The sequence below is a fragment of the Oryx dammah genome, unplaced genomic scaffold, assembly GCF_014754425.2.
Source record: "Oryx dammah isolate SB20612 unplaced genomic scaffold, SCBI_Odam_1.1 HiC_scaffold_10, whole genome shotgun sequence".
In the NCBI taxonomy this organism is placed as follows: domain Eukaryota; kingdom Metazoa; phylum Chordata; class Mammalia; order Artiodactyla; family Bovidae; genus Oryx; species Oryx dammah.
This window is the reverse complement of record NW_024070194.1, coordinates 10,821,867-10,849,856: the sequence shown is the minus strand read 5'-3', so window position 1 is coordinate 10,849,856 and position 27,990 is coordinate 10,821,867. Positions and strand designations below refer to the sequence as shown.

Genomic DNA, 27,990 nt, shown 5'->3' with positions numbered 1-27,990 from the left:
TCAAAGGCTTTAGTGTAGTTGATGGAACAGAGATAGATATTTTTCTGAAATTCCATTGCTTTCTCTATAATCCAGCAAATGTTAGCAATTTGATCTCTAGTTCCTCTTCCTTTTCTAAACCCAGCTTGGACATCCGGAAGTTCTTGGTTTGCATAATGCTAAAGCCCAGCATGCAAAATTTTAAGCATGACCTTACTAGCATGGGAGGTGAGTGCGATTGTCCGATGGTTAGCACATTCTTTGGTACTGCCCTTCTTGGGAGTTGGGGTGAGGGCTGACCTTTTCTAGTCCTGTGGCCACTGCTGAGTATTCCAGATTTGCTGACATAATGAATGCAAAACCTTGATGGCATCATCCTTTAGGGATCTGAATAGTTGTACTGGAATTCCGTTGCATCCACTCGCTTTATTAACAGCAGTGCTTCTTAAGGCCCATTTGACTTCGCACTGCAGACTGTCTGGCTCTGGGTGACTAACCACACCATTGCAGTAATCCGGTTCATTAAGATCTTTTTTATAGAGTTCTTCCATGTATTCTTTCCATCTCATCTTGATCTCTTCAGTGTCCACTAGGTCTCTACCATTTTTATCCTTTATTGTGCCCATCTTTTGGCAGAATGCTCCCTTGATGGTTCCAATTTTCCTGGAGAAATCTCTAGTCTTTCCCCTTTTGTTGTTTTCTTCTGTTATTAAGCACTGTTCATTGAAGAAGGCCTTTTTGTCTCTTCTAGCTATTCTTTGAAATTCTGCATTTAATTGGATTTATCGTTCCCTCTCTCCCTTGCTTTTCATTCTTCCACTATTTATAAAGCCTCCTCAGATAACCCCTTTGTCTTCCTGCTTTTCTTTTTCTTTGGGATGGTTTTGTTCACCACCTCCTGTACAATATTATGGACCCTTGTCCATAGTTCTTCAGACACACTGTTAACCAGATCTATTTGTTAACCTTGAATCTATTTGTTACCTCTACTGCGAATTCATATGGGATTTGATTTAAGTCATACCTGGCCGGCCTAGTGTTTTTTCCTGGTTTTCTTTAGTTTAAGCCTGAATTTTGCTGTGAGAAGCGGATGATCTGATCCACAGTCAGCTCCAGGTCTTGTTTTTGCTGACCGTATACAGCTTCTCCATCTTCAACTAAAAATAATCTAATAAATTTGACTTTGATATTGACCATTTGGTGATGAACATGTATAAACTCGTCTCTTGTGTTGCTGCAAAAGGGTATTTGCTATGACTAGTGCATTTTCTTGGCAGAATTCAGTTCGTCTCCCGCCATAACTCCTACCCATCCCACTCCTCAGTGACGTCATCCAACAAGTATTTATTGAGAGTCTACCAAGAACCAGATATTGTAATGGGCTTGAACTGCCCTAGCAATTTTTTTTAAACTCTTTTGGAGTATAGTTGATTTACACAGTTGTCTTCATTTCAGATATACGGCAAAGTGTATCAGTTATACGTACACGTGTACATGTGTATGTATCTCTTTCTTTAGATTCTTTTCCCATACAAACCGCTGCAGAGTATTAAGTAGAATTCCCTGTGCTATTCAGTAGGTTCTTGTTAGTTATCTATTCTATACATAGTAGTGTGCATATGTCAGTTCCAATCTCCCAGTTTATCCCTCGCCACTCCATCTCCTGATAACCATAAATTTGTTTTCTACATCTGTGACTCTACTTTTGTTTTTCAAGTAAATTCATTTGTACCCTTGAAAAAATAATATTCCACATATAAGTGATATCTTGATATTTGTCTTTCTGTGTCTGACTTACTTCACTCAATATGACAATCTCTCCATCTATCCATATTGCTGCAAAAGCACTATTTTGTTCTTTTTTATGGCTAGGTAATATTCCATTGTATATATATATATATATATATATATATATACACACACATCTTCTTTATCCATTCATCTGGTGATGAACATTTCATTTGCTCATGTCCTAGCTATTGTAAATAGTGCAGCTATGAACACAGGGTTCAGTTCAGTTGCTCAGTTGTGTCCAACTCTTTGTGACCCCATGGACTGCACCACGCCAGGCTTCCCTATCCATCACCAACTCCCAGAGCCTACTCAGACTCATGTCCATTGAGTCAGTGATGCCATCCATCCCATCTCATCCTCTCTAGTCCCCTTCTCCTCCTGACTTCAATCTTTCCCAGCATCAGGGTCTTTTCCAATGAGTCAGTTATTCACATCAGGAGGCCAAAGTATTGGAGTTTCAGCTTCAACATAGGGTTGCATTTATCTTTTTGAATTATGGTTTTCATTGGGTATATGGCCAGGAGTGGGATTGCTGGGTCATATGGTAGTTTTATTTTTAAATTTATGCCAGCAAGTTTGGAAAACTCAGCAGTGGCCACAGGACTGGAAAAGGTCAGTTTTCATTCCAATTCCAAAGAAAGGCAATGCCAAAGAAGGCTCAAACTACCGCAAAATTGCACTCATCTCACATGCTAGTAAAGTAATTCTCAAAATTCTCCAAGCCAGACTTCAGCAATACGTGAACTGTGAACACCCTGATGTTCAAGCTGGTTTCAGAAAAGGCAGAGGAACCAGAGATCAAATTGCCAACATCCGCTGGATCATGGAAAAAGCAAGAGAGTTCCAGAAAAACATCTATTTCTGCTTTATTGACTATGCCAAAGGCTTTGACTGTGTGGATCACAATCAACTGTGGAAAATTCTGAGAGAGATGGGAATACCAGACCACCTAACCTGCCTCTTGACAAATCTGTATGCAGGTCAGGAAGCAACAGATAGAACTGGACATGGAACAACAGACTGGTTCCAAATAGGAAAAGGAGTACATCAAGGCTGTATATTGTCACCCTGCTTATTTAACTTATATGCAGAGTACATCAGGAGAAACGCTGGACTGGAAGAAACACAAGCTGGAATCAAGATTGCCAGGAGAAATATCAATCACCTCAAATATGCAGATGATACCACCCTTATGGCAGAAAGTGAAGAGGAGCTAAAAAGGCTCTTGATGAAAGTGAAAGAGGAGAGTGAAAAAGTTGGCTTAAAGCTCAACATTCAGAAAACGAAGATCATGGCATCTGGTCCCATCACTTCACGGGAAATAGATGGGGAAACAGTAGAGACAGTGTCAGACTTCATTTTTTTGGGCTCCAAAATCACTGCAGATGGTGACTGCAGCCATGAAATTAAAAGACGCTTACTCCTTGGAAGAAAAGTTATGACCAACCTAGATAGCATATTCAAAAGCAGAGACATTACTTTGCCGACTAAGGTCCATCTAGTCAAGGCTATGGTTTTTCCTGTGGTCATGTATGGATGTGAGAGTTGGACTGTGAAGAAGGCTGAGCGCCGAAGAATTGATGAGTTTGAACTGTGGTGTTGGAGAAGACTCTTGGGAGTCCCTTGGACTGCGAGGAGATCCAACCAGTCCATTCTGAAGGAGATCAACCCTGGGATTCCTTTGGAAGGACTGATGCTAAAGCTGAAGCTCCAGTACTTTGGACACCTCATGCGAAGAGTTGACTCATTGGAAAAGACTGTGATGCTGGGAGAGATTGGGGGCAGGAGGAGAAGGGGACGACCGAGGATGAGATGGCTGGATGGCATCACGGACTCGATGGACTTGAGTCTGAGTAAACTCTGGGAGATGGTGATGGACAGGGAGGCCTGGCGTGCTGTGATTCATGGGGTCGCAAAGAGTCGGACACGACTGAGCGACTGAACTGACTGACTGACTGAAGGACCCTCCATACTGTTCTCCATAGTGGCTGTATCAATTTATATTCCCACCAACAGGGTAAGAGGGTTGCCTTTCTCTATACCCTCTCTAGCATTTATTGTTTATAGATTTTTTGATGATGGCCATTCTGACCAATGTGAGGTGAAATCTCAGCGTAGTTTTGATTTGCGTTTCACTAATATTAATAATTAGTGATGTTGAGCATCTTTTCATGTGCGTTCTGGCCATCTGCTTGTCTTCTTTGGAGAAATGTCTGTTTAGATCTTCTGCCCATTTTCTGAGTGGGTTATTTCTTTTTTTGATATTGAGCTGCATGAGCTGTTTGTATATTTTGGAGATTAATTCTCATCAGTTGCTTCATTTGCAAATATTTTCTCCCATTCTGAGGGTTGTCTTTTTGCTTTCTTTATGTTTTCCTTTGCTGTGCAAAAGCTTTTAAGTTTAATTAGATCCCATTTGTTTATTTTTGTTTTATTTTTATTACTGTAGAAAGTGGATCAAAAAAGATCTTGCTGCAATTTACATCAAATAGTGTTCTGCCTATGTTTTTCCCCAAGAGTTTTAGAGTTTCCAGTCTTACATTTTAATCTTTAGTCCATTCTGAGTTTATTCCATGTATTGTGTTAGTGTTCTAATTTCATCCTTTTACATGTAGCTGCCCAGTTTTCCCAGCACCATTTATTGAAGAGCCTGTTTTTCCTCCATTACATATTCTTGCCTCTTTTGTCATAGACAGGTGACCACAGGTCACCATCATATTCACCGGTACCTTTTAGTGTCCTTCATCAGTTCTGGAATATTCTCAGTCATTATCTCTTCAGTTATTCCTCTGCTTCATTCTCACTCGTCTCCCTCCAGTCTGTTGATTAAAGAGATGTCCATTTTTTCCTCACTTTTTCCTCTATGTCTTGAAACTTCTCTTTCATGTTTTCTCAGATCCATCTTGCGTTTCATATATAACTCTTCTCCTAGGTCTAATCACTCTCAGAGCATAGAAAAGGAAGAATGATTTTCCAGGCTAACATAACCTTGGTGCTGAAACCCAATAAGAGCAGTGTGAAAAGGAAAATCATAGGCCCATCCCACTCATGAACTAGATGTAAAAATCCTAAACAAAATACCAGCGATCAAAATTTAATAATGGATAAAATAGTAATGCATTACGACCAAGTAGGGTCCAATGCAGAAATACAAGGTTGCTTTTGCATTAGGAAAACCAAGGGTAGCAATTTACCATATTTAACTGAATTAAAGGAGAAAAGGCTCATTTGATCCTTTCAGTAGATACAGGAGAAAAGAATTCAATAAAATTAAAAATTGATGCCTAATTGAAAGAAGAAGGAATACCATTAACCTGTTATGCTGCTGCTGCTAAGTCACTTCAGTCGTGTCCGACTCTATGTGACCCCATAGACGGCAGCCCACCAGGCTCCCCCGTCCCTGGGATTCTCCAGGCAAGAACACTGGAGTGGGTTGCCATTTCCTTCTCCAATGCATGAAAGTGAAAAGTGAAAGGGAAGTCGCTCAGTCGTATCCGACTCTTAGCGACCCCATGAACTGCAGCCTACCAGGCTCCTCCATCCATAGGATTTTCCAGGCAAGAGTACTGGAGTGGGGTGCCATTGCCTCCTCTGATTAACCTGTTATAGAATACCTATAAGAATCTATGGCAAACATTTTGCATGCTGGGTCACTTCAGTTCAGTTTCGTTCAGTCACTCAGTCGTGTCCAACTCTTTGCGACCCCATGAATCACAGCACGCCAGGCCTCCCTGTCCATCACCAACTCCCCGAGTTCACTCAGAGTCACATCCATCGAGTCTGTGATGCCATCCAGCCATCTCATCCTCAGTCGTCCCCTTCTCCTCCTGCCCCAATCCCTCCCAGCATCACAGTCTTTTCCAATGAGTCAACTCTTCACATGAGGTGGCCAAAGTACTAGAGTTTCAGCTTTAGCATCGTTCCTTCCAAAGAAATCCCAGGGCTGATCTCCTTCAGAATGGACTGGTTGGATCTCCTCGCAGTCCAAGGGACTCTCAAGAGTCTTCTCCAACACCACAGTTCAAAAGCATCAATTCTTCGGTGCTCAGCCTTCTTCACAGTCCAACTCTCACATCCATACATGACCACAGGAAAAACCATAGCCTTGACTAGATGGACCTTAGTCGGCAAAGTAATGTCTCTGCTTTTGAATATGCTATCTAGGTTGGTCATAACTTTTCCTTCAAGGAGTAAGCGTCTTTTAATTTTGTGGCTGCAGTCACCATCTGCAGTGATTTTGGAGCCCAAAAAAATAAAGTCTGACACTGTTTCCACTGTTTCCCCATCTATTTCCCATGAAGTGATGGGACCGGATGCCATGATCTTCGTTTTCTGAATGTTGAGCTTTAAGCCAACTTTTTCACTCTCCACTTTCACTTTCATCAAGAGCCTTTTTAGCTCCTCTTCACTTTCTGCCATAAGGGTGGTGTCATCTGCATATCTGAGGTGATTGATAGTTCTCCTGGCAATCTTGATTCCAGCTTGTGTTTCTTCCAGTCCAGCGTTTCTCCTGATGTACTCTGCATATAAGTTAAATAAGCAGGGTGACAGTATACAGCCTTGATGTACTCCTTTTCCTATTTGGAACCAGTCTGTGGAAAATTCTGAAAGAGATGGGAATACCAGACCACCTGACCTGCTGGATCACTTCAGTCATATCCAATTCTTTGCAACCCCATGGACTGTAGCCTGCCAGGCTCCTCTGTCCATGGGATTCTCCAGGCAAGAATACTGGAGTGGGTTGCCATGCCCTCTTCCTCCTCCTTGCCATGCCTTCTCTACTCAAGGATCATGCTTCCTGAATTGGCAGGCAGGTTCTTTACCAGTAGCACCACCTGGGTGCTTAGTGGTAAAATATTGAGATACTTAAGAAAAAAAAAGCAAGTGTGTCCACTGTCACCATTTCTATTTAGCATTGCACTGGAGCTTCCTGGTCAGTGCAATGAGGTAGGGAAGATGAAAAAATAATGTTTGGAAAGAAAAGTGTCCAGTGTGGCTCCTGGGGGAATAGTGTGTGTTCCCGGGGGAATGTTTGTACCATTTACCGAGATGAGAAGACCAAGAGAGGACACAGATGGGGATACCCAAGAGAAAGTTATCCAACTGCCCTGGAAGACCACCAGGCATGGGGCCAGGACACTTCAGCTCCACTCCTGGCTCTTTTACTAACCCTGCATGAGCCACTTTCCTCCAGGACCTGAGTTCATCCATCTGTAAAATGGGTGGATGTAGACAGATGGATACATGGTGGGCTGCAGTGGCCAGATCTGGTGGGCAAACAAAAAACAGGTCAACAGGTGGTGGCCCCACTTTCCAGGAGGGCAGGTTTCTGTTACAGACTGTCCAGTAGGAGGAAGCACCCACTGGGGATGGGTCGGGAGTCTGACTGCACCATCTTGACTGTGTGCCTTGCAGGGGGACCATCCCCTCTCGGCTTTGCTAAGGGGTGTTCACTATGGCTGTCACTGGTGCTGTCAAGCCTGTTCTGCAGTTGTATGACATTGACCTGCAACAGCCTGCCCTTTTGATATTTCAGACCTTCAACAGCCAGAACGAGAACAACGAAGACTATGAGATCCCCCCAATAACACCTCCCAACCTCCCCGAGCCATCCCTCCTGCACCTGGGGGACCACGAAGCCGGCTACCACTCATTGTGCCACAGCCTCACGCCCAACGGATTGCTCCCTGCTTATTCCTACCAGGCCATGGACCTCCCAGCCATCATGGTGTCCAACATGCTAGCCCAGGACAGCCACCTGCTATCGGGGCAGCTGCCCACGGTGAGTCCCTGTTACCCGCCATGGTTCCTGCTGGGTTACGGCAAGGAAGGGAGGACCCTCTGCTCAGGTGCAGGGTCTGGGCTCTGTCAGTTTACTTGCATGGGGGTCTGCAGAATATGGGGGATGGGCATGGAGGGAAGTTTATGGTCTCATGCTACTTGCTTCTGAAGCTCTGTTTATAATGTATTGGTATTATTTGTTTTATTTTCATTTTTAATAGTATAGTCTCATCTTTTAAAGGCTTTACTGAAGGAGAATTCCCTGGTTTCCCAGTGGTTAGAGCTCCATGCTTCCACTGCAGGGGGTCTGGGTCCAGTTCCTGGTTGGGGGACCAAGACCTTACAAGCTACCTGACACGGTCAAAAAAAAAAGCTTTATTGAAATTGAAATATTGTTCACCTACTATGCAATTCACCTATTTAAAGTATACGGTTCAGTAACTTTAAAAATATTCACAGACCTATGTGACCATCAACACAAGCTATTTTAGAACCTTTTCATCACCCCACAAAGAAACCTTATACCCTTTAGTCATCATTCCCAACCCCACCCCCATCTCTAGCCCTAGGCAACCACTAATCTAGTTTCTGTCTCTGTATGGTTGCCTCTTCTTCACATTTCATATAAGTGGAATCAGATTATTTAAAAAATACTGTGTCTTGCTTAAGCTGGGAGGGGAGAGGGTGGTGACTGACTTAGAGTTTTGAGGATAGGAGGGACTTTGGCAGGCAGACCAGCACAGAAAAGGACCTTCCAGGCTGAGGGAACAGCATGTACAAAAGCAAGAAGCAGGAGGCTCATGTTGTGCTCAGGTGTGGCACGTGGGTCGCTGTTACTGGGCTGGAGAGAAAGAACATGGTGTCGCATAGGAAGAGAGGACGTGAAAGAATTAGTAGGTCCTGGATCATAAGGATCCTGAATCCCATGCTGAGCAAGGTATGAGTTTTCAGCATGAATGACTGGTTTGAACAATCAAGACTTATAGAAAGACAGTAGAGAATGTACAATGGGGAAAAAATCCTTGAGGGAATTCTAGTACTTCTTCTGAATGACTGGGATATATGTTTCTTTTTGCTTTTTCCTTTACAGTTAATATTATATTGATAGTCACACCTCTTAAGTTCATTCTTAAGTGACAAGAATAAAATTCAAAGAAGCTGATGCAGGAAAAAAAAAAAAAGACTGAAATATCTAGGTACTGAGGGCTGAATAGAGGGTTTCAGGCATGGCTGGATCCAGGAACTCCAGCAACAGCATTAGTATCATCCACGCAGCGGGCACGACGGCCACCGGCGGCCAGCATCTCCTCTGACGTCTCTGGCAGGTGGTAGTTTGAGTCTCCAAGGAGGACCGTGACAGCTTGGATGGACCAACCACCGTATCTAGGAGCAAAACAGTCCTTGATTTTGTCAGAAACACACCTGTGGGAGGGCAGGGGGTACGCTAAACTGATTTCTGTAAGAATCACATGGTGTTGGATGGATCACGTTTATCTCTACCAAGGCTGTTCAGAGGTCACAGCCAACTTTGTGGCCCAGTTCTATCAGATGTCTGAGACCTTCATTTATATTGTTTCTCATCTACCAATCTTGACTATATTCTATTTATTTATTGTTTACTCTTATTACCACCAAATCTCCTTGCTTAAAAAGGAAAAGAAAAACAACCTGGCATACTCTATGTATTTTCAAGAGCCATATCACTTTTATTTTTGTGAAGCTAGGTGAGACGTAGAAGGGAAGATGAGAGACAGGGAGGGCAGGAGGAAGCCAATTCAAGGCCCACATTTTCTACTGTTCACTAAAGGGCTCAGTGGAAATTGCTGCTCCATTTCTTGAAAAAGGAGCCCATCAATAATGCAGACCCTCCGCTTCCTCTTCTCTCTCGGAGACTTTCAGATTCCACAGTGTGTGGTTTTAATTCCACTTTGTTACAATGCTTTTGCCTTAGCTGCTTGCCCAGCTAATTTCCTAGCAAAAACTTCACAACTCCAGACGGTCCCGGTAACCCAGGCGAGGGCAGGGCCCGGCTGACATCTCTGTCGTGTACCCTAGGGAGGCCCGTGGATGCAGGAGTGCGTCTGCCTGGGGTTCTCAGTCACAGTGTCCTGGCCTGGGATGCTAGTCTTCAGTAGACACAGTGCGGGGTAGTGGTTAGTGCATAGGCTCTGGCATCCCACAGACCAGTGTTAACCCCGGCCCCACATCCTGAGCTTCAATCCTCTTTTCTTACAGTGACAGGTATCTGAGATAATGTATGTAAAGTCTCAGCAAATGTCTGGCAGAGAGTAAACAATCAGGGAATATTTGCTATTGTTACTATTAGTCATAAAAATGAGTTCCCACTCTAACCAGTGGCAGTGTTTTCCCATAAGTCTCACTTACCTAAAGGAACAGTCTCCAGATATTCGCAGGTACCTTGGTAGGGTCACCTGGTTATAAGAGCTCTGATCATTACAAAGGAGGTTATCTGTTTATCTGAGATGACCCCCTGATCCCTTCGCCTAGGAAATGCCTTTGCTGGGCTTAGTCCAGATAGGCACTTTGCAGCCATTTTCCAGATTCCTTTAAAACTAGTGCACGTTTAAGATGCTTCACAAATTCAGATTGCTTTAGTTCTTCCATTAGTGAGAGTTATCAATGGTTCACTGGGTTTTCTATTCCCTCGTTATGAAATGAAAGGTAAGCCAAACTATTTTACCCAGAGGAAGGCTGCCAGACCAAGTGGGAAACCAATTAAGAACGTCCATCCTTTGGGACCATATGCTAAAAAGACAGTTGTTTTAAAAAAATGTTTCTTAAAAATATTTTTATTGATTTATTTTCGGTTGTGCTGGGTCTTCCTTGCTGCGCAGGCTTTTCACTAGTTGCAGCGAGTGGTGGCCACTGTCTAGTTGAGGTGCACAGCTTTCTCATTGCAGTGGTTCTCTTGTTGTAGATAGAGCACAGGCTCTTAGAGTGTGGGCTCAGGAGTTGCGGTGCTCGGGTTTAGTTGCACCATAGCATGTGAGATCTTCCCAGACTAGGGATTGAATCTGTGCATTGGCATCAGAGGTAAAGAATCCGCCTGCCAATACAGGAGATGCTAGAGACACAGTTTGGATCCCTGGGTCAGGAAGATCCCCTGGAGTAGGAAATGGCAACCCACTCCAGTATTCTTGCCTGAAAAATCCCATGGACAGAGAAGCCTGGTGGGCTACAGACCATGGGATCGCAGAGTCGGACACGACTGAGCACTCACACATTTGCATGCACACTCCTCCACTGGCAGTCAGATTCGTTACCACTGAGCCACGAGGGAAGCCCAACAATTGTTTTAAATTTGTCTGAGCTGAAGCTTGAAGGTGTGTGTGTGTGTGAGTATGTGTGGACATGCATGCTATGTGGGTGATGCTGGAGTTTGTGTCAGACCCCCGAGATGTGAAGCACCATGCAGGGAGCTTTACAAACATTGTCTCACATAACACTCCCAAGTTCCAAGTGAGGCAGGAACCACTGCAGTAAGGAAATGGAGACTCAGAGCAGGTAAGTGATTGTTAGTTTCCTGTGGCTGCTATAACAATTGTCACAAACTGTGGCTTAAAAACAACAGAAATTTATGCTCTCAGAGCTCTAGAAGATGGAGGTCCAAAATCTGTATCACTGGACTGAGAAACAAGTCGGGAGGGGTGACTTTCCTCCGGGGTCTCTGGGAAAGAATCCATCTTGCGCTTCTCCGGCTTTCTGGGGTCGCCGGCTATCCTCGGCGTGTGGCTACATCACTCCAGTCTCCGTCTGTTATCACATCGCCTTCTCTTCTGTCAGTGAAGTCTCCCTCTGCCTTTCTTATAAGGATGCTTAGGGACTTACAACATGTAGGGTTAATCCAGGATCCTCTCCCCATCCCAAGAGCCTTAACTTTTAATCACATCTGCAAAGACTCTTTTTTTTTTTCCCCAAATACAGAACCACTTTCAGGTGGTTATTAGAATCTGATATCTTAAAGGGGCCACTTTTGGGCTTAACCACAGTGATCAGTCTTGATTAAAAGGCAACTGAGTACCAGACATTGTTCTGAGCTCTGGACCTACAAGATGCCCTTGAGGAATAACTAGTGCAGTAGAGAGACAGGTGAGGAGCCCACTTCTGAACATGTAAGAAATCCTCTGATAGAATCAGTGCGTGTTGCTCTGTGCACCTAGAAGAGGCACCTGGCCAACTAAGAGTTTACATGCTGCAACAAAGATCCCACGTGCTGCAATTAAGACCTGATGCAGCCTAATTAATTAATTAAAATCACAGAGAGGAGGCATCTGGCTCAGATGTGAGGTTATTGCATCCTAGGGGAAGTGATAACTTGATCCTAGTATGAATAGTTTACGTACTTTATGAATGAATGGGTATAACATAGTTATTAAGTCCCCAAACCAGAATTCACTCCCAGCTCTGTCCCCTACTATGTGCCTCTCAGTTTTTAGCAGCTGCCCAAGGGGTGGAGCAGCTTGGGCGCAGGGCCACCGGAGGCACAGAGGATGGCCCAGTGAGCAGATGCCCTGTGCAAAGGCTGCGATGTGTCAAGGAAGTGGTCCCTGGAGCAGTGGCATTTGACACTAAGGCATTTGACAGCCCTCTCATTAACGCCAGGCCCTCTTGGCTCTGATGCCAGAGGTCACCAGTTCCTTTTGATCGCCTGCCCAGCCCGCATGGCCTCCCAGCTTGTATGGGAGTTGGTTCTTCGGTTTTAAAGGTATGGCTGCCAGCAGGAGGCCTGTGCAATATTGGCTTCAGGCTTCTTTTACAAAATTAAATATGCTTAAGGCTTCTCCCTCGACTTCAGCATCTTAACTGATTAAACATTCATTTCCAAGACAAAAAGAGTCAATTTAGTATGAAAGATATATTTTGCCAGTTTAATTTAAAGCGCTGCACCTCCATCTGACCCCTATTTTCATAACTCAATAATTTTATCCTGTGTTGATTGTCTCATTTTGAGAGAGATATTGTATGTATAAATCAGTTTCTAAAATACCCAAAGAAACTAGAAGAGTGGAATTTATTAAACAGCCTCTGTTAAGTCTGAAATAATTTATTTTGGAGTCGTCCTTGGGAAATGTTTGAGCTCACCGTCCTGGCTTACGCAGGAGAGGAATTATCCTGGGAAGGGCAAAGCTTGATGCTCCTAGATAAGTTCTTAGGGAACCTGCTCCTTTTTCAAGACCAGAGAAACTCCTTGGAGAGCCTTGAACAGGTGGAGACGGGCCACGATGGGAAATGAGTTCTGGCAAAATCAGCCATAGGTCCTGGTGATTTGGGTAATATGGGGTCTCCCTAAGACGAGCGCCGGTCACTGGGCCATCCTCAGAGTCACTGGAACTTTGTGGTCCAGTCGTGGGCTTCAGTTAGCACAAGAGTGGCACACAGACATCATTCAAACATTCTCCTCCAGCATTGACTCTTATTTACTGCTTTCTCTGGGGATCTGAGTAAGTAACTTCTCTCCCAGCCTCAGTTTTCTTTCCCATCGACAGAACGGAGACTGGAATTCTGGATCTGGTGAACTCACAGATAGGAAAATGGGAGTGATTGCTTTGTCAGCTATGACACTGAATAAGTATATGGGTTTGGGGTTAGGGTTGGATAGACTCCCCCTACCATGACCACCACACATGCCACTGGCCTGGGGGGCTCAAGGCTCATCAACTTGGATTCACATCCTGAGTGCTTGACTGGTAGTTTTATACTGTTCATGCTCTAGGTCCTTGTCCCAAAACATCTTGCCAAGACTGGACCTTCTCCCTATACAAAGAGGGCTGGGGGCATACCGAGTGAAGGATCTTTCCTGGCTAGAATCCTAGGATAGGCTGAGGGAGAGGGCTGAGCAGTTTCAAAGTTGCACTTCACCCCCTTGCCTTAGAGGTGGTGCCCATGAGACAGCTTGCAGCCCTGGCTTAGGTTCCAGAGCCTGAAAGCAGGGCTCAGAGCTTCAGGGCAGGATCTGTGTGTTGACCCAGGGAGGGGAGGTCCTTCATATTCATCTTCCCATCACCTGCCCCCTTCTCTTCCTGTTCTCACCCTTCCCGTTCTCACTCTTCCCCTCCAATCTCCTGTTCCTCCCCTCCTCCCATCCCTGACTCACTCCTCTTCCACCCAGAAGACTTGGTCTCCGTCTAAATGATTCTCACAAATTGAGATGCAGGAGATCCTCTCTGGAGTCTGAGATAAAGGGACCAAAGGCCCCCAAGCTTTGATCCTCTGGACTTTGAGCTGCAGGGCCAGTGGATACCCATCACCCTGCCCAACCTATTAATTTGATTGCTCTTAGTGCATAAATTGGTTTTTGTTTTGTTTTACAATTGTTATCAGTTAGTTTTTGCTGTGTAACAAAACTACCCCAACACTTAGTAGCTTAAAGCAAACAATGAACTTTTTCTATTTCCTGTTCTTTTGTGGAACAGCAAGGTAGTTCTTTTGACCTGGGCTGGCTTGGCTGGTTTCTGGGGTCAGCTTGGCTGGAGCTGCATGCCCTTGGATGGTCTTGTTCACAACTTGGCAGTTGGCTGGGTCTGTGCAGGTGATGTGGCCACAGGTCTCTCTTCATATGGTGACCTGGGCTTGTTCAGATGGTGATGGTGATAGGGCTCTCGAGAGCATCAAGAGGAAGAGGCTCTGACGTGCAACCACTTTTCAAACCTGCTTACATCACATTTTTTAATGTTCCTTTGGCCAAAGCAAGTCATATGGCCAAGCCCAGAAATAGACCCCAAAGAGAGAAATGGCTGAGTAACATTGCAGAAAGGTATAGATGCAGCAAGGGCAGGAATTTGTGGCCATTTGTGTGTGTGTTGTTTTCTTGATGCTTAGTATTACCCAGCAGTTGTAAGACCTTGTAGCTAGATGGTAAAGAATCTGCCTGTATTGCAGGATACCTGGGTTTGATCCCCAGGCCAGGAAGGTCCCCTGGAGAAGGGAATGGCAGCCCAACCCACTCCAGTATTCTTGCCTGGAGAATTCCATGGACAGAGGACCCTTGCGGGTTATAGTCTTTGGGGTTGTAAAGAGTCAGACCTGACTGCGCAACTAACACACACACAAGTTCCCATAAGATAAGTAACATTACCTCCATTTTACAGATGAAAAAAAAACTGAGGCATGGGGGGATTAACCCCTTGCTCTGAGTCACTGGGTGGAGAGTAACAAATGGTAGAACTGGGTTTTGAACTTAGGTTGGCCTAACCCAGAGCCCATGCTCCTAACTGCTGGGTAATGTGTGTGTGTGTGTGTGTGTGTGTGTGCTTGTCATTCAGTTGTGTCTGACCCTTTGCAACCCCGTGGATTATAACCCTCAAGGCTCCCCTGTCCATGGAATTCTCCAGGCAAGAATATTGGAGTGGGTTGCCATTCCCTTCTCCAAGGGATCTTCCCGACCCAGGTTGCCATGTTTTTGGCTAATTTCCCTCTGGGGAGTGGGAGTCAGGGTATTTATCTCCCAAATGGACCTCTGAGAATCCTATACAGGGTGGCAGTGGACCAGAGATCCAGAGGGTCCTTTTTATTCCGCAGAGTCTGGATGAAACTCCCTCCCTCTGTTTTTTAGAGGCAGTAAGCAAAAGAAATATGTCTTTTTACATTTTATAAAACTCAGAAAAATGGCTTTAAACAGCTTTTGCTCTCCTGCTATAATTATTTATTTTCAAACACTCCTGCAGGGGACTGCTCCGTTTTCTTATCCTGCACTCCTTTTTCTCATAAATGAACCATCACTTCAATAAATCATTATGAAAACAGAGACTAACACCGGCTCTGAAAGGTTGAAAGATTTATGTAACACATTTATGTTTCCCATTTTCTCATTCTGGTACTCGGCTGCAAAAGCTAAGCTAATAAAAGCTGCTATTAATATTTCTTGTTGCCTAGCAACCCCAGAGCGGGAGTAATAGCTTCAGCTAGAAAAATAGATGACCGATAAGGAAAAATTCAATTCTTTTATTATCTCAGGGGGAAATGGCCTTTTACTGGAACATTATGATGTACGAGTGTGAAGTTGAACACAAAAGATTTTTGTGTGTGTTTGTTTTTCTATTTTTAATGAACATTATTTTACCTCCACTGACTCTTTCAGGGCACTTTTGTTTTCTTCTGCACTCTGCGCCTCCCTCCATCCCTCATGCTTAATTTAGTAGCTATAGTAGTTAAGAACCTGTCGGCGTATTTTAGTTTAAAAGTGGGTTTTGCAAAGGTTTATAACGCAGTCATAAAAATTCAGTCCCTGTTAAAACTCAGGCCAGTGATAAGCCAACACACAGGCTGGTTCTCTGCAAACAGGCTCACATTCTATTGAGAGATAAGACTCGTGGTTTTCTCTAAGAGAAAGGTCAGAAAAGAACAAAATGTGTTCTTTTCTGTGTCCCAGTTTTCTTTGGAACCCGGGGAAGCTGTCTCTTTTGAGAAGGGTTTGCTCTGAAGTGTGAGGTATGTCCAAAGTTGGAAAAGATAGGGCTGTTTATTGAGCACCTGCTGTGTACAGATGCAGTGCCACTGCCTTTTCCCAACAACCCTCTGAAGTAGGTACCACTATTATCCCCATTTTTCAGATCCAGAAACTGAGGCTTAGAGAAGTCAAGGAGTTAGCCCAAGGTAGCATGATGCCATGATGTTTCGCTCCTTGATGTTTTAGTATGGCATTTCTCAACTTAGCCCAACCAGCATTGGTGGAGGGGTTATTTTCTGTTGTGGCTGGCTGTTCTGTGCATTGTAGGATGGCTAGCGTCCCTGGCTTCCTTTCACTACTCCTGGCCTCTAGGAACAATCCCCAGTCAAAAGAAAAACTTTAAAATAGCTCCTCTCATGGCCAGATATTCCCTGGGAATAGAATCACCCCGACCGAGCACCACTGCATGCTGTCCCCTCTGCCTGGACTCCTCTTCCCCTTTGTCAACCTGGTGGTCTCCTATTGCTGCCTTAGGACCTGACTCAGAAGTCATTTTCTCTCAGAGGCTCTCTGGATCCTTTGAGCTGGATGTATGGAGAGGCATACAAGATTTAAGGGCATGTGCCAAAACTCAGGAATCAAGATAAGTCCTTTTTTTTCATGCAGCATCTTTAAAAGGCAGAATTGCCACCAAAAATATGATGAATTATGTATCAAAAATTTAAATAAAGGTAGTATCTGACTAAATTCCTGGAAATATGTGGTTGTCCATTTAGATGCCTTCCGCACCACCAGCCCGGCACAGCCTGAAGGCTGGATCTGTGCTTTATGCTTTGCTCTGTACTAGCATCTAACAATGGAGAAGGCAATGGCACCCCACTCCAGTACTCTTGCCTGGAAAATCCCATGGACGGAGAAGCCTGGTAGGCTGCAGTCCATGATGTTGCTAAGAGTTGGACCCAACTGAGTGACTTCACTTTGACTTTTCACTTTCCTGCATTGGAGAAGGAAATGGCAACCCACTCCAGTGTTCTTGCCTGGAGAATCCCAGGGACGGGGGAGCCTGGTGGGCTGCCATCTATGGGGTCGCACAGAGTCGGACACGACTAAAGCAACGTGGCAGCAGCAGCAGCAGCAGCATCTAACAAAGGGTCTGGCTTGCAGATAACATTCAGTCTCTGTTTATTGATGGAATAAACAGGAGGAGAGATTACTTGTCCAAGATCACACAGTGAAAATAAGGGTAGAGATGGAATTCGAACCCAAGTCTCTGCCTCGAAGCCCAGTGCCTTCTGCACCCTTCAGGCTGTGTATGGAGTGAATCAAGGTTGCCTACAGGGTGGTATCTAAGTCACAGGGGATTCAAAGATGCCATGGGATGCTCCCAGCCTGGGGGAGGGAAAAGGGAACAGCAGCTGTGATTTCAGCTTGGGGTCCACTTGGCTCTCCCGGTGGCTGACTTATGCAGCCACCAGCCCTGTGCCAGGCAAGAGGCAGCAGCTCACTGATGTAGAGCTTCTCCTAGAACAGAACCATGACGATGAGCCTCCGGGAGCACCACTAATGCTCCCCGCAGTCATGGATTCTGTATCTTGGCCTTTGGAGGGCAAGGAATACTCCTCATTTGACCCCCATTTACTCTACGTGGGGCTTTCTTGGTGACTCAGATGGTAAAGAAACTGCCTGCAATGTGGGAGACCCAGGTTCAATCCCTGGGTCAGGAAGATCCCCTGGAAGAGGGCATGGCAACCCACTCTAGTATTCTTCCCTGGAGAACTCCTAAGACAGAGGAGCCTGGTGGGCTACAGTCCATGGGGTCGCAAAGAGTCGGACATGACTTAGCAACTAACACTTTCACTTTCCTCTAGGTGAGCTTTTTCTAAATGTGTGGATCCTGTGCTTAGTTGCTCAGTCGTGTCTGACTCTTCATGACCCCATGGGCTGTAGCCCGCCTGGCTCATCTGTAATCTGCTAACTTTTATTAAAACATTGACTATGTACTCGACATACACTTGAGCCCTTTATATTTATCTCATTGAGTCATTCGTCCTGAGAAGGAGGTACTATTATTATTGCCATTTTGCAGATGCGAAAACAGAGGCACAGAGAGAAAAACTACTTGGCTACACAACCACCGAATGAATGGTGGTGCCCAGATTTTAAACCCAGGTGCTGACTCCCCTGCCTGTGAACTCAGTATCCAACCTGTACAGCCTTCACGTGAATTAATGAATGAGCAAGGGGGTGAGTGAGCCAGGCCTGAGATCCACTTTAACCGACTCTGAGTCAAGCTGTTCACGTTCACAGGTAACCACAGCATGAAGCGTGTGTGCTAGTTCGGAATGAAGAGCAAATGAGTACTAACAAGCTCGGAAGAGAGAGGTAGCAGAGAGGACTTCCTGGAGGTGGCATCCTAGGGGCTGGGCCTTTGGAACCAGACAACAGCAGCAGATGCCTAGGAGGAGGAAATTTCACACCTGCCTGGACTTCCTTGTTCAGACCAAATTGCCACCTGTTCCACTGGGATTCACAAAACGATGGACGAGAGACGAGAGAAAGAGGGCCGGGGACTGATTAATAGATCACTTGAGCGCCCTCTAGTGTCTACCCTCTGCCAGGCTCTCAGTCGGAACTGTGACCCTTTGGCCCAGAAGAGTGCAAGGGCCACCAGGCATTTACTTCCATTCTGGGCCAGATGCCCAGCTTGGCAGAGTACCTCTCCCTCTGAGACCTGCTCCCGAGTCACGAGGGAAAACTCAAAGAAAATCTCAGCAACATTCGTCAGCTGCAGCTTCGATATTACCCAGTATAATGGCTCTTTCCTCCTAGTGCATATTCAGTACCACGTTTGGGAAAATGAGCTTTTAATGTACCATCAGCATTGCTGAGAAACCATCTCTGGCTCCGCAGAATGTCTGGAGCACATAAAACTTGAGATCTATTGGAGTCATTTTCCCCCGGCTCTGCTGGATAATGAAAAGTCAGTCAGTCCCCTGCCCTCTTTCTCTCGTCTTGCGGCTTTGTCCATTTAGTACTCAGAGTCTTTATAAAAGGTGGCAAGACAAATAAAACTCATCAAAATATTAAGGCTCCAGAGGAGAGCATCGCTGTATTACTGTTGAGGCCAAGGTGTCCTGGGGGAGGTTTCAGCACACTGGCTGGTCTGGGCTGTGGCCCCAGCTGTGATAGTGGCAGCCTAGGGTCCAAGCAGTAGTACCTAACAGGGAGTCTGGAGTCCTGGGGTTCCTCCTCTGCCCTGGTGGGTGACCTTGGGCATTACTCCTCCTCTCCAAGCCTCAAGTGAGATGGAGCTGATGCTGTTTACCCCGCCCCTCACCCCCCACCTGCCCAGAGTGGCTGTGAGAACCAACTGTACTGTTGGATAATCCTGATGCTTAGCTTTGTGTGGGATGTAACAGGTGTCTGATACGGGTTTGTTGAATGACTGAGTGAGTGAGTGGGTGAGTAAATGAATGAAAAATAAATGGTGCCGAGGTAAACCCTTCACAAACTGTACAGCACTGCCTACGCTATTGCTGGTAAGTAAGCCGGATGGGGACCCTATTTCTATTTTCTATTCTATTGAAAATAGTCTATTTCATCTTATGGCCCACCTTATCTAACCCTCCCATCAACTTTGGAGGGAGACAGAGTTAATCTCACTTACAGGTGTGTCCCCGAGGACAAGGGGCTTGTCCAGGGACACACAGCCAAGAAGTGGTAGAGGCAGGATAGGAACCTTCTTCCCTTTACCCTAACACTGCACAGAAGCATCCTTTGCCCAGCCTGTGGTCAGAGTTCTCACCGGACACAGAGTTGGGGGGTGGGGTAAAAACATTAGCTATTTCTCCAGACTCTTGGCAGCAAGAAAAAAGCATTTAGAACTAGTCATTGGGTTGTGTTGGTTGGATGAACTTTTGGGCCCCGAGATGCTGGAGCCCTGAGGATTCCCTTCCGAATAAGCCATTGCTAGTTCTTAGTATCACCCCGGAACTGGTAGAAAGGCCTGGAAGCAGGAAACCTGGGTTCATGGCCCATCTCCCCACCACTGATGGATGATAGAACACAACCCCTTTTCTCCCAGCCATACTTTCTTCATGTGCTGAATGGACCAACCCCAGCGAGAGCTGTGGAGATCAGGAGAGACAACATCTCCAAAGCGTATCATGAATGAGCCCTGCAGGGGGCTGTTGTCAGTGATTGGGGGGCGGGGGTCGAGAGGAACTCCGAGGTCAGATGTATGATTGGCTGTGTGACCTCAGCCATCCACTCACCCTCTCTGTGCTGCAGTTTCCTCACGGGATTGTTGTGAAGAGTAAATGAGATATTTCAGATGGTGTCCAGATCTGTGCTAGAGGGAGGTCTGCTTGGTTCCATAGGGACCTCTCAAGCATGAATCAGACTGCTGTGTGTGGTGTGATCAGGCACTGGTCACAGGCCAGGCCAGGGTGGAGCTTGTGCATAACTTCCTAGGCAAGATGGTTCCCATTGGCCAAGGGCAGTTCTTAGGGAAGGAGGCAGCCAGGAAGCTTTGGCAGCCAACACTCCCAAGAATTGATCTCTATGGGACTCCAGCAGTATCGCCATCAAAAATGAGATCTTGGTTCAGTGGGTAAAGAATCCGCCTGCAATGCAGGAGAATACAAAAGATGTGGGTTCGATCCCTGGGTCAGGAAGATCCCCTGAGGGAGGAAATGGCAACCCACTTCAGTATTCTTGCCTGAGAAATCCCATGGACAGAGGAGCTTGATGGACTATAGCTCATGGGGTCGCAAAGAGTCAGACCCGACTTAGCAGTTAAACAACAAAAGGCCTACAAGATCCTGGGAAGTTAAGAGATGCAGATTCTCAGGCCCCACCCAAACCTCTCAACCTTTGTTAACCAGTCCCCCAGGAGATTCTGATCCAGCCCAGAACTGGTGGATGGCCATCAGCCTCAGCTGAGTCCCAGTTTCCATTGTTTTAGGACCCTCGGAACTGTCACTTGAGAATTTCATCACACCTGTGACAGTTGCCAACCTTTTATCCCAGAGAATGCAGAGGATCCACACGTGTAACTCCTGACTCCTCCCAGCCCCTCCTGCCTCCTTTTGGCTAGGCCTCGAAGCAGACACCCTGGCATGAGGACCATCCGCCCCCTGGGATCAGAAGGACTCCAGGCCACGTCTCCTTAGATTGTGAGGCTTCACGGGTAATTGTGTACCAAGGGCCTATGCAGAATTAGAAGCAAAATGTAGTAGAGGGTAAAGAAAGGGAACCCCGGGCAGGGGATGTCACTGGGACTTCTGTATGACCGGGAGGCAGGGTCTGGGGGACAGTGCGATGCTTGAGGAGGGGTGATCAGGGGTGATCAGGGCAGCCTGTTCTCGGAAATCACGAGAGGACTGAGTATGAGGAGTTGGACACAAAGACTCAAGCAGACACTGCAGTGCTGGCCGCAGCTGGACCCGATGACCTGGGCTTTGGTTAGACGCTCAGGGTGACAGCAAAGCATGGGCCTCCTGCCCGAGATCCTGGGCCCAAAGGGTCAGCCCGAGACGGTCACTCCCCCACCCCACAGGGCTCCTTGCTTGGGAACCCCGGACCTCCGGCCCCTCTGCCTTAGCATGTGAGAGTCCTCCTCTCCACCCCTGTCACCTGCCTGTGTGCTTGACGTGTTCTTACTTGCTGTGCCCTGCTAGGAGGAGCAGACTAACCCCAGCCAGCAGGTTGGCTGAGCCCTTCTCTGCATGCCCTCCGCCCCCGCCATTGCAACCTTGGTCACAGAGATGTATGTTCTCTTAACTCTGTGCCCCAGAATGTGGCTGAAGCCTGTCACCCCTGCAGGTGTCCACAGCACAAGTGACCAATGGCCAGCCAATGACACCAGAAACAAAACTGTCCTCGGGGATAGGGGCTTAGCCTCCACTGACGCCCCTTACCCTGGACACTTGCATTGTGTCTTTGTGCCCCTGACCACTGCCCTGCTGAAAGGGGGGTGGTACTTTGCAAAAATTAATATCTCTGGCTTTGGACTTCCAGATACCCGGATTTAAATCTGAGTTCCTAGGACTTTTCCAACAGTCCAGAGGTTAAGACTCCACTGCAGGGGAAGTTCAATACCTGATTCAGGAACTAAGATCCCAAGTGCCCACCACTGCCCCTCATCCCTGGCAAAAAATCTGAGTTCCTCCAGTTGCTTGCCGTGTTGAACAAGTTATTCACATCCTCTGATCATTAGTTTTCTTATGCATAAAATGGATATGTTAATAACCCTTACCTTATGGGCTTGTTTTGAAAATTAAATGTTATAATGCTTATAAAATGCTCAGCATGGTAGCCATAAATATGCTATTATTTGTCTCTAAGCACTTCATGTGTGAGCTGCCTGTTTTCTTTTTTTTTTTTTCTCTGCCAACCCACATGGAGGACTCTGTATCCTTCCTAGTTTTTCCCCAAAAATCTACCTACCAAAGTACTGGTGGAGAAAGTTACTTCCCTGGGAACCTTCTCGGGGTGGTGGTGGGGCTCTCCATCACAGACAGTTGACACGTGTCTGTGCTCCCAAGTCCCCTCTTTCCCACACTGACACTGTGATGACTTGTCTCTCTCATCTCTGCCCCCATGGCGCCCGTCTCACACCATAATCCCCTCAGTTTCAGCATATGCCCCCAGACCTACGGATGCAGACATACCTCTGAGCTCGACTTCAAGAAGATTCCTCCATTAATAGGACCTGCCTTCCCTGGAGGTTAGCTCAGGGCCGCTTTGGTTTGAACTGAGCATCCTTGGGTCCACCCTCCACCCTGAGCAAGGCCCTGGTATATTTCTCAATGCAGTACAGTCAAACAGGGACAGTTTGCTCCCAGAGAGGGCTTCTGGTCGGCACTAGTTCAAGTGCACCAAGAAGCAGCGCTGGACGGGATGGGACATGGGAGAGATTTGTTGAGGAGGGAGAAAAAGAAGGCAGGAAGTGGGGAGTGGGGAGGTGGAATTCCAGACCGTGACACCAGAATTCTACATCCATAGAAGGAAGAAAAGAAAGAAGAAAGGAAGGGCGGTGGGGTGGCCTGTGGAAAGCGTGGCCATGGCAAGGGCACATTCATGGGGCCAGAGGAGCACAGCTGGGCTCTCAGAGCATTTCCGTGGCCAGCAGAGTCCGCACAGACCTATTTCTCCACGCAGGCGAGGGAGCGGCATCTCTATGGTTGCCTGGACCTCTGTTCCTGTCGGAAATGTAGTGGAACTCAACGACAGCCTGCCTTGCTGGGAACTGTGATCAGTCCTTATCCTCCCGGGCTGGCCTCAGCTAAGTTCCCCTCCCCTTCAGTGATCACCCCCGCCGATCTGGTGACTTAACGTGTTACCTGTGTCCCTAGCCCTCATACACTTCTCAGGTTCGGGTCACCGCACCTGTCCACATACAGTCGTGGTGGGGAAGGAGATGGCAGGAGGGGGTCACCTCCTTGCCCCCACAGGGCAGCCCTCCCACCTCCCGGCAGTCAGGGCCAGTTCCTCCTGCCCTAATGGCAGAGTTCTCCTCTCTCATCCACAACCCCAGACGTAAGAAGCCCAAAGGGTCCTGAGAGCAGCCAGGACCTCCTGTGTCTTCTGGCAGGAACACACCCTCCGCAGGTACCAGCTTCTCCAGCTGGGCAGAGCCCAGCGCTGCTGGGTCAGGGTAATCCCCCTGTGGGTCATTGGGAGTGATGAGAAGGAGGGGCGCTCCTGCTTCCACACCTGGGTTCCTCGGCACACATGTACTGCACTCAACCATGTGGAGGCCTCCAGTTGAATGCAAATACCATGACTTCAGGGTTGGTGCCCCATCTTCCCAGAGCGTTATCTCCAAGCCTGTGCTTCCTCTGCCTCTGTAGAAGGCCATCCCTGCGTTCTAGAGGCCAGATGCTGGCCTGATGAGTGATATGAGCCATAATCCTGTGGTGACAGTTCCATCCCCGTGCCTCTGTCTTGGTGAAGTGGGCCCCCTGGTGGGATGCTACGCCAGGTGAGAGTCCATGCCTGCGGACCAGGCTTTCCGTCCATCCCCAGGGAGTGGCGCTGGCTGAGTCGGGCTTTTCCTCCTCGTCACAGCCAGGCGTCTGGATTGAGGCAGGGGCACTGGTGCACCTGTATTTTGTGTCATGATATGTGGTCTCCTAGCTCCCATTTGACCGACTCAGGCCCTCTGGTTCCTGCTTGGGTTTGATCCTAGATATACTTTTTTGTTTTGGAATTTCATTATATCTACAGGTTAAAGTAGGGGAGATTTTATATCAATATACTCATGAGTTGTCCCCTTCAGAAACAATGTGTATCTCCATTTATTTAAATAATTTTTGCTCTATAGCTGTATATATATATATATATATATATATATATATATATATATATATCCATACATATGGATCTAACATATTCCACATACGTTTGTTTTTTCAGAATTGTATATTTTTGCATTGCTATCGTGCTTAGGACTTCTTGATTATGTTTTCTGTTTTTGTGTGCGAGAGAGTAAATAAGAAATCAGTGTATCTTTTATGTTTATCTCAAATTCTAATTTTTTAAAAAACTGAGGTTTTCTAGAAACGCTATCACATCTACAAAGGAGAAGCTTTTCCATCTTCTTTGTTGTTGTAACTCATCTCTCATCTCTTTTTGTTGCATTGCATTGGGTCAAACTTTCACTTAATAGGGACAATATCAGTGGCCAGTGATCTTTACTTTCTCCCTCAATTTAGTGCGAGTTAAATTCCCCCTTGGCAGGACTTCCCTGGTGGTCCAGTGGCTAAGACTCCTCTCTAAGGTCTCCCAGTGCAGGCGGCCCAGGTTCAGTCTCTGCTCAGGGACCTAGATACAGCATGCCGCAACTAAGACCAGTGCACCAAATAAATTTTAAAAATATGAAAGAAATTCACCTTGGCATAAGGTCGGTTTTCTTTAGCATACTTTAAAAGACATTTCTAATCTTTGAGCTCACTCATAATTTTGGTTGAGTTTTATCACATGCCTCGAAGGTGTGCATGGAGATAATCATATGCGTTTTTCTTTCTTAGTATATTGAGTTAATAAATTTTATCAATAAGTTCCCGGTACCTATTATTCTGATTGGGTATGGTATGCATGTATACATACATATTTAAATATATGGACATACACACATATATTTTTAATATGAGGCTGAATTTAATGTTGTACTATTTTACTTAAGATGTTTCTTTTGTATTTTTTTATAGTGAAATGGGTCTGTAGTTTTCTTTTATAAGATAGCTTTCTCATATTTCTGTACTGAAATACAAACTATACCATATATAATTACTATACAGGTTATACCATCTTTGTAAAATGAATAGTTATCTCACTGAGATCTATACAGTCATTACCATTAAATCGTATTTAGTGTAATGTTATATTTTTATAGCATTGTACCTCTAATTATACCCCATTCATATTCCAAAATCTGTGTTTTGTAGTTTCTCTTTTTTTATGCTCATCTTTAATCACATTATTAGTTTATCAATTTTGTTTTGTTCATTTTATTCAAAGAACCAACCATCAGAGTTATGTTTCAATTCTCTTACTTTCCTTTTTTCGTATTCATTTCCCCTTGTATGTTTATTAATCCCTTCCCTTTTTTCCTGTGTATGTTTAGAGTTTCCATTTTAAATTCTTTAATTCATTTACCTTTATTTTTATTGTTTCATAATAAAAAGTTTTATGGCTATACCTTTTTCCTGAGTATGGCTTTGGCTGTACCCTATAAATTTGAAATGAAGTGTTCTTACATCTTTTACTTCTTTCTGTCAAAAACATAGCTTTATCCATTTTTTCTATAAATGGCAGTTGGTTGTAGTAAAAGTATTAAGCACAAGCAAATACAATGAAGAAATAAGACTGTTAAAACAGCACTATTGGGAATTCTCTGGTGGTCCAGTGGTTAGAACTCTGCACTTTCACTGCTGAGGGCCCAGGTTTAATCCCTGGTCAAGGAACTAGGATCCCACATGCTGTGTGTGGGCTAAGTAGCTTCAGTCATGTCCAACTCTGTGTGACTCTATGGATCATAGCCCTCCAGGCTCCTCTGTCCATGAGATTTCCCAGGCAAGAATACTGGAGCGGGTTGCCATTTCCTTCTCCAGGGAATCTTCCCAACCCAGAGATCGAACCTGCATCTCTCAAGTCTCCTGCATTGATATGAGAATTCTTCACCACTGGCACCACCTGTGCGGTGCGGCCAAAAAAACAATGAAAACCTGCACCATGCACAGCTAAACCACGATTAAACTAATGGTTCGCTAAGTATCCTTTTCGTCATAGCTTTGTGGAAACGAAGATCATGGCGTCTGATCCCATCACGTCATGGCAAATAGATGGGGAAACAGTGACAGACTTTATTTGGGGGGGCTCCAGAAATCACTGCAGATGGTGACTGCAGCCATGAAATTAAAAGACGCTTACTTCTTGGAAGAAAAGTTATGACCCAACCTAGACAGCATATTAAAGAGCAGAGACATTACTTTGCCAACAAACGTCCGTCTAGTCAAGGCTATGCTTTTTCCAGTGGTCATGTATGGATGTGAGTTGGACTGTTAAAAAAAAGGCTGAGTGCTGAAGACTTGATGCTTTTGAACAGTGGTGTTGGAGAAGACTCTTGAGTCCCTTGGATTACAAGGAGATCCAACCAGTCCATCCTAAAGGAAATCAGTCCTGAATATTCATTGGAAGGACTGATGTTGAAGCTGAAACTACAAAACTTTGGCCACCTGATGCGAAGAACTCACTCATTTGAAAAGACTCTGATGCTGGGAAAGACTGAAGGCGGGAGAAGGGACCGACAGAGGATGAGATGGTTGGATGGCATCACCAACTCAATGGACATGAGTTTGAGTAAACTCCAGGAGTTGGTGATGGACAGGGAGGCCTAGCGTGCTGCAGTCCATGGGGTCACAAAGACTCAGACACGGGTGAGCAACTGAACTGAACTGAACTTGTGACTTACACACGTGATTTACATAAAAAGGACCATAATACAGTACCATTTCCTGTAGTTTCTAGTCTTTTCTGTTGGAGCCGTTTGTGACCTGCTGATTTTCTACAACAGTAGGCAGTGCATGTATTTCCATGCCCATAATTATAGGACGTGCCCTTATTTTTCCTGGTGGCTTAACATTCGATTTATGGATATCTCATTGTGAATGTAGCCAGTATTCTAGTGACAGATGTTTAGGCTATTTCTGACTTTTCTCTGTTATAAAACCCTCTTGAGATGGGTTCCTTAGGAGTTGTGAAAATAACTTTTGGAGGGTGTGGTGTCAGGAGAGGGAGGAGAGGAGAACTCTGCCCTGGGCAAGCCCTCTTGAGTCTTAATCTTCTCATAAAATGGGAATCACCATAGTTCCTGCCTCCTGGGAGGATGCGAGGATGAAGGAGGAGACATTTGTGAAAGCTGCAAAACTATTTACAGGTGGCAGGGGCTCACAAGGGGGAGAGGAGGCACATATTCCTCTGACCTGGCCATGGAGGGGGCTGGGAACTCTGATTTTCAGCCTGGATTCTAATCCAGCCTGTTAACCCTGAATGGTTGTTCCTGCTTTGGCAGCATTTGGCCATGGCCCTTAGGAAGCTGGGGAGCAGGAAAGGCCTGGCCTCCTCCTATGTCCCTCATATTGACTCAAAGCCAGATGTCTTTAGACCCACTTCATCAGTGAGTTTTTGTTGAATTAGGCAGTAGGAACCACTGCGGACTTCTGTGCCTTGGATCTACTGTGCAACCTCAGGGCCAGTCCTTGCCCTCTCTGGGCCCCCCATCTCTGGACCCTTCCAGCCTGATCACCCACAACTCTTCTGAGAAAGTTTGTCAGAAATAATGTCGGCTGCCTCCCGCCCCATCCCCAGCATTTCAATCTCCCCTTAACCAGGGACTTCAACAGGCAGCGCTGTTCTCAAGAGTTCATAAAAACATGTAAACACGGGCGAGGATACAAAATATTGAGCGGCAAGGCAGTAAAACATGCCAGTGTTTGTTGTGTTAATTGAATATTCATGAGCTG

General features: G+C 45.8%; 1 protein-coding gene across 2 annotated transcripts in view; it reads left to right on the top strand.

The window, feature by feature from the left end:
• Positions 1-27,990, top strand: part of TOX2 (TOX high mobility group box family member 2) — a 156,517-nt gene that overhangs the window by 96,770 nt on the left and 31,757 nt on the right. For both annotated transcript variants that reach the window (XM_040248346.1, XM_040248347.1), the window contains exon 3: positions 7,310-7,555. In XM_040248346.1, the coding sequence (XP_040104280.1) occupies positions 7,310-7,555 (246 nt within the window). The remainder of the gene's footprint in view (positions 1-7,309; positions 7,556-27,990) is intronic.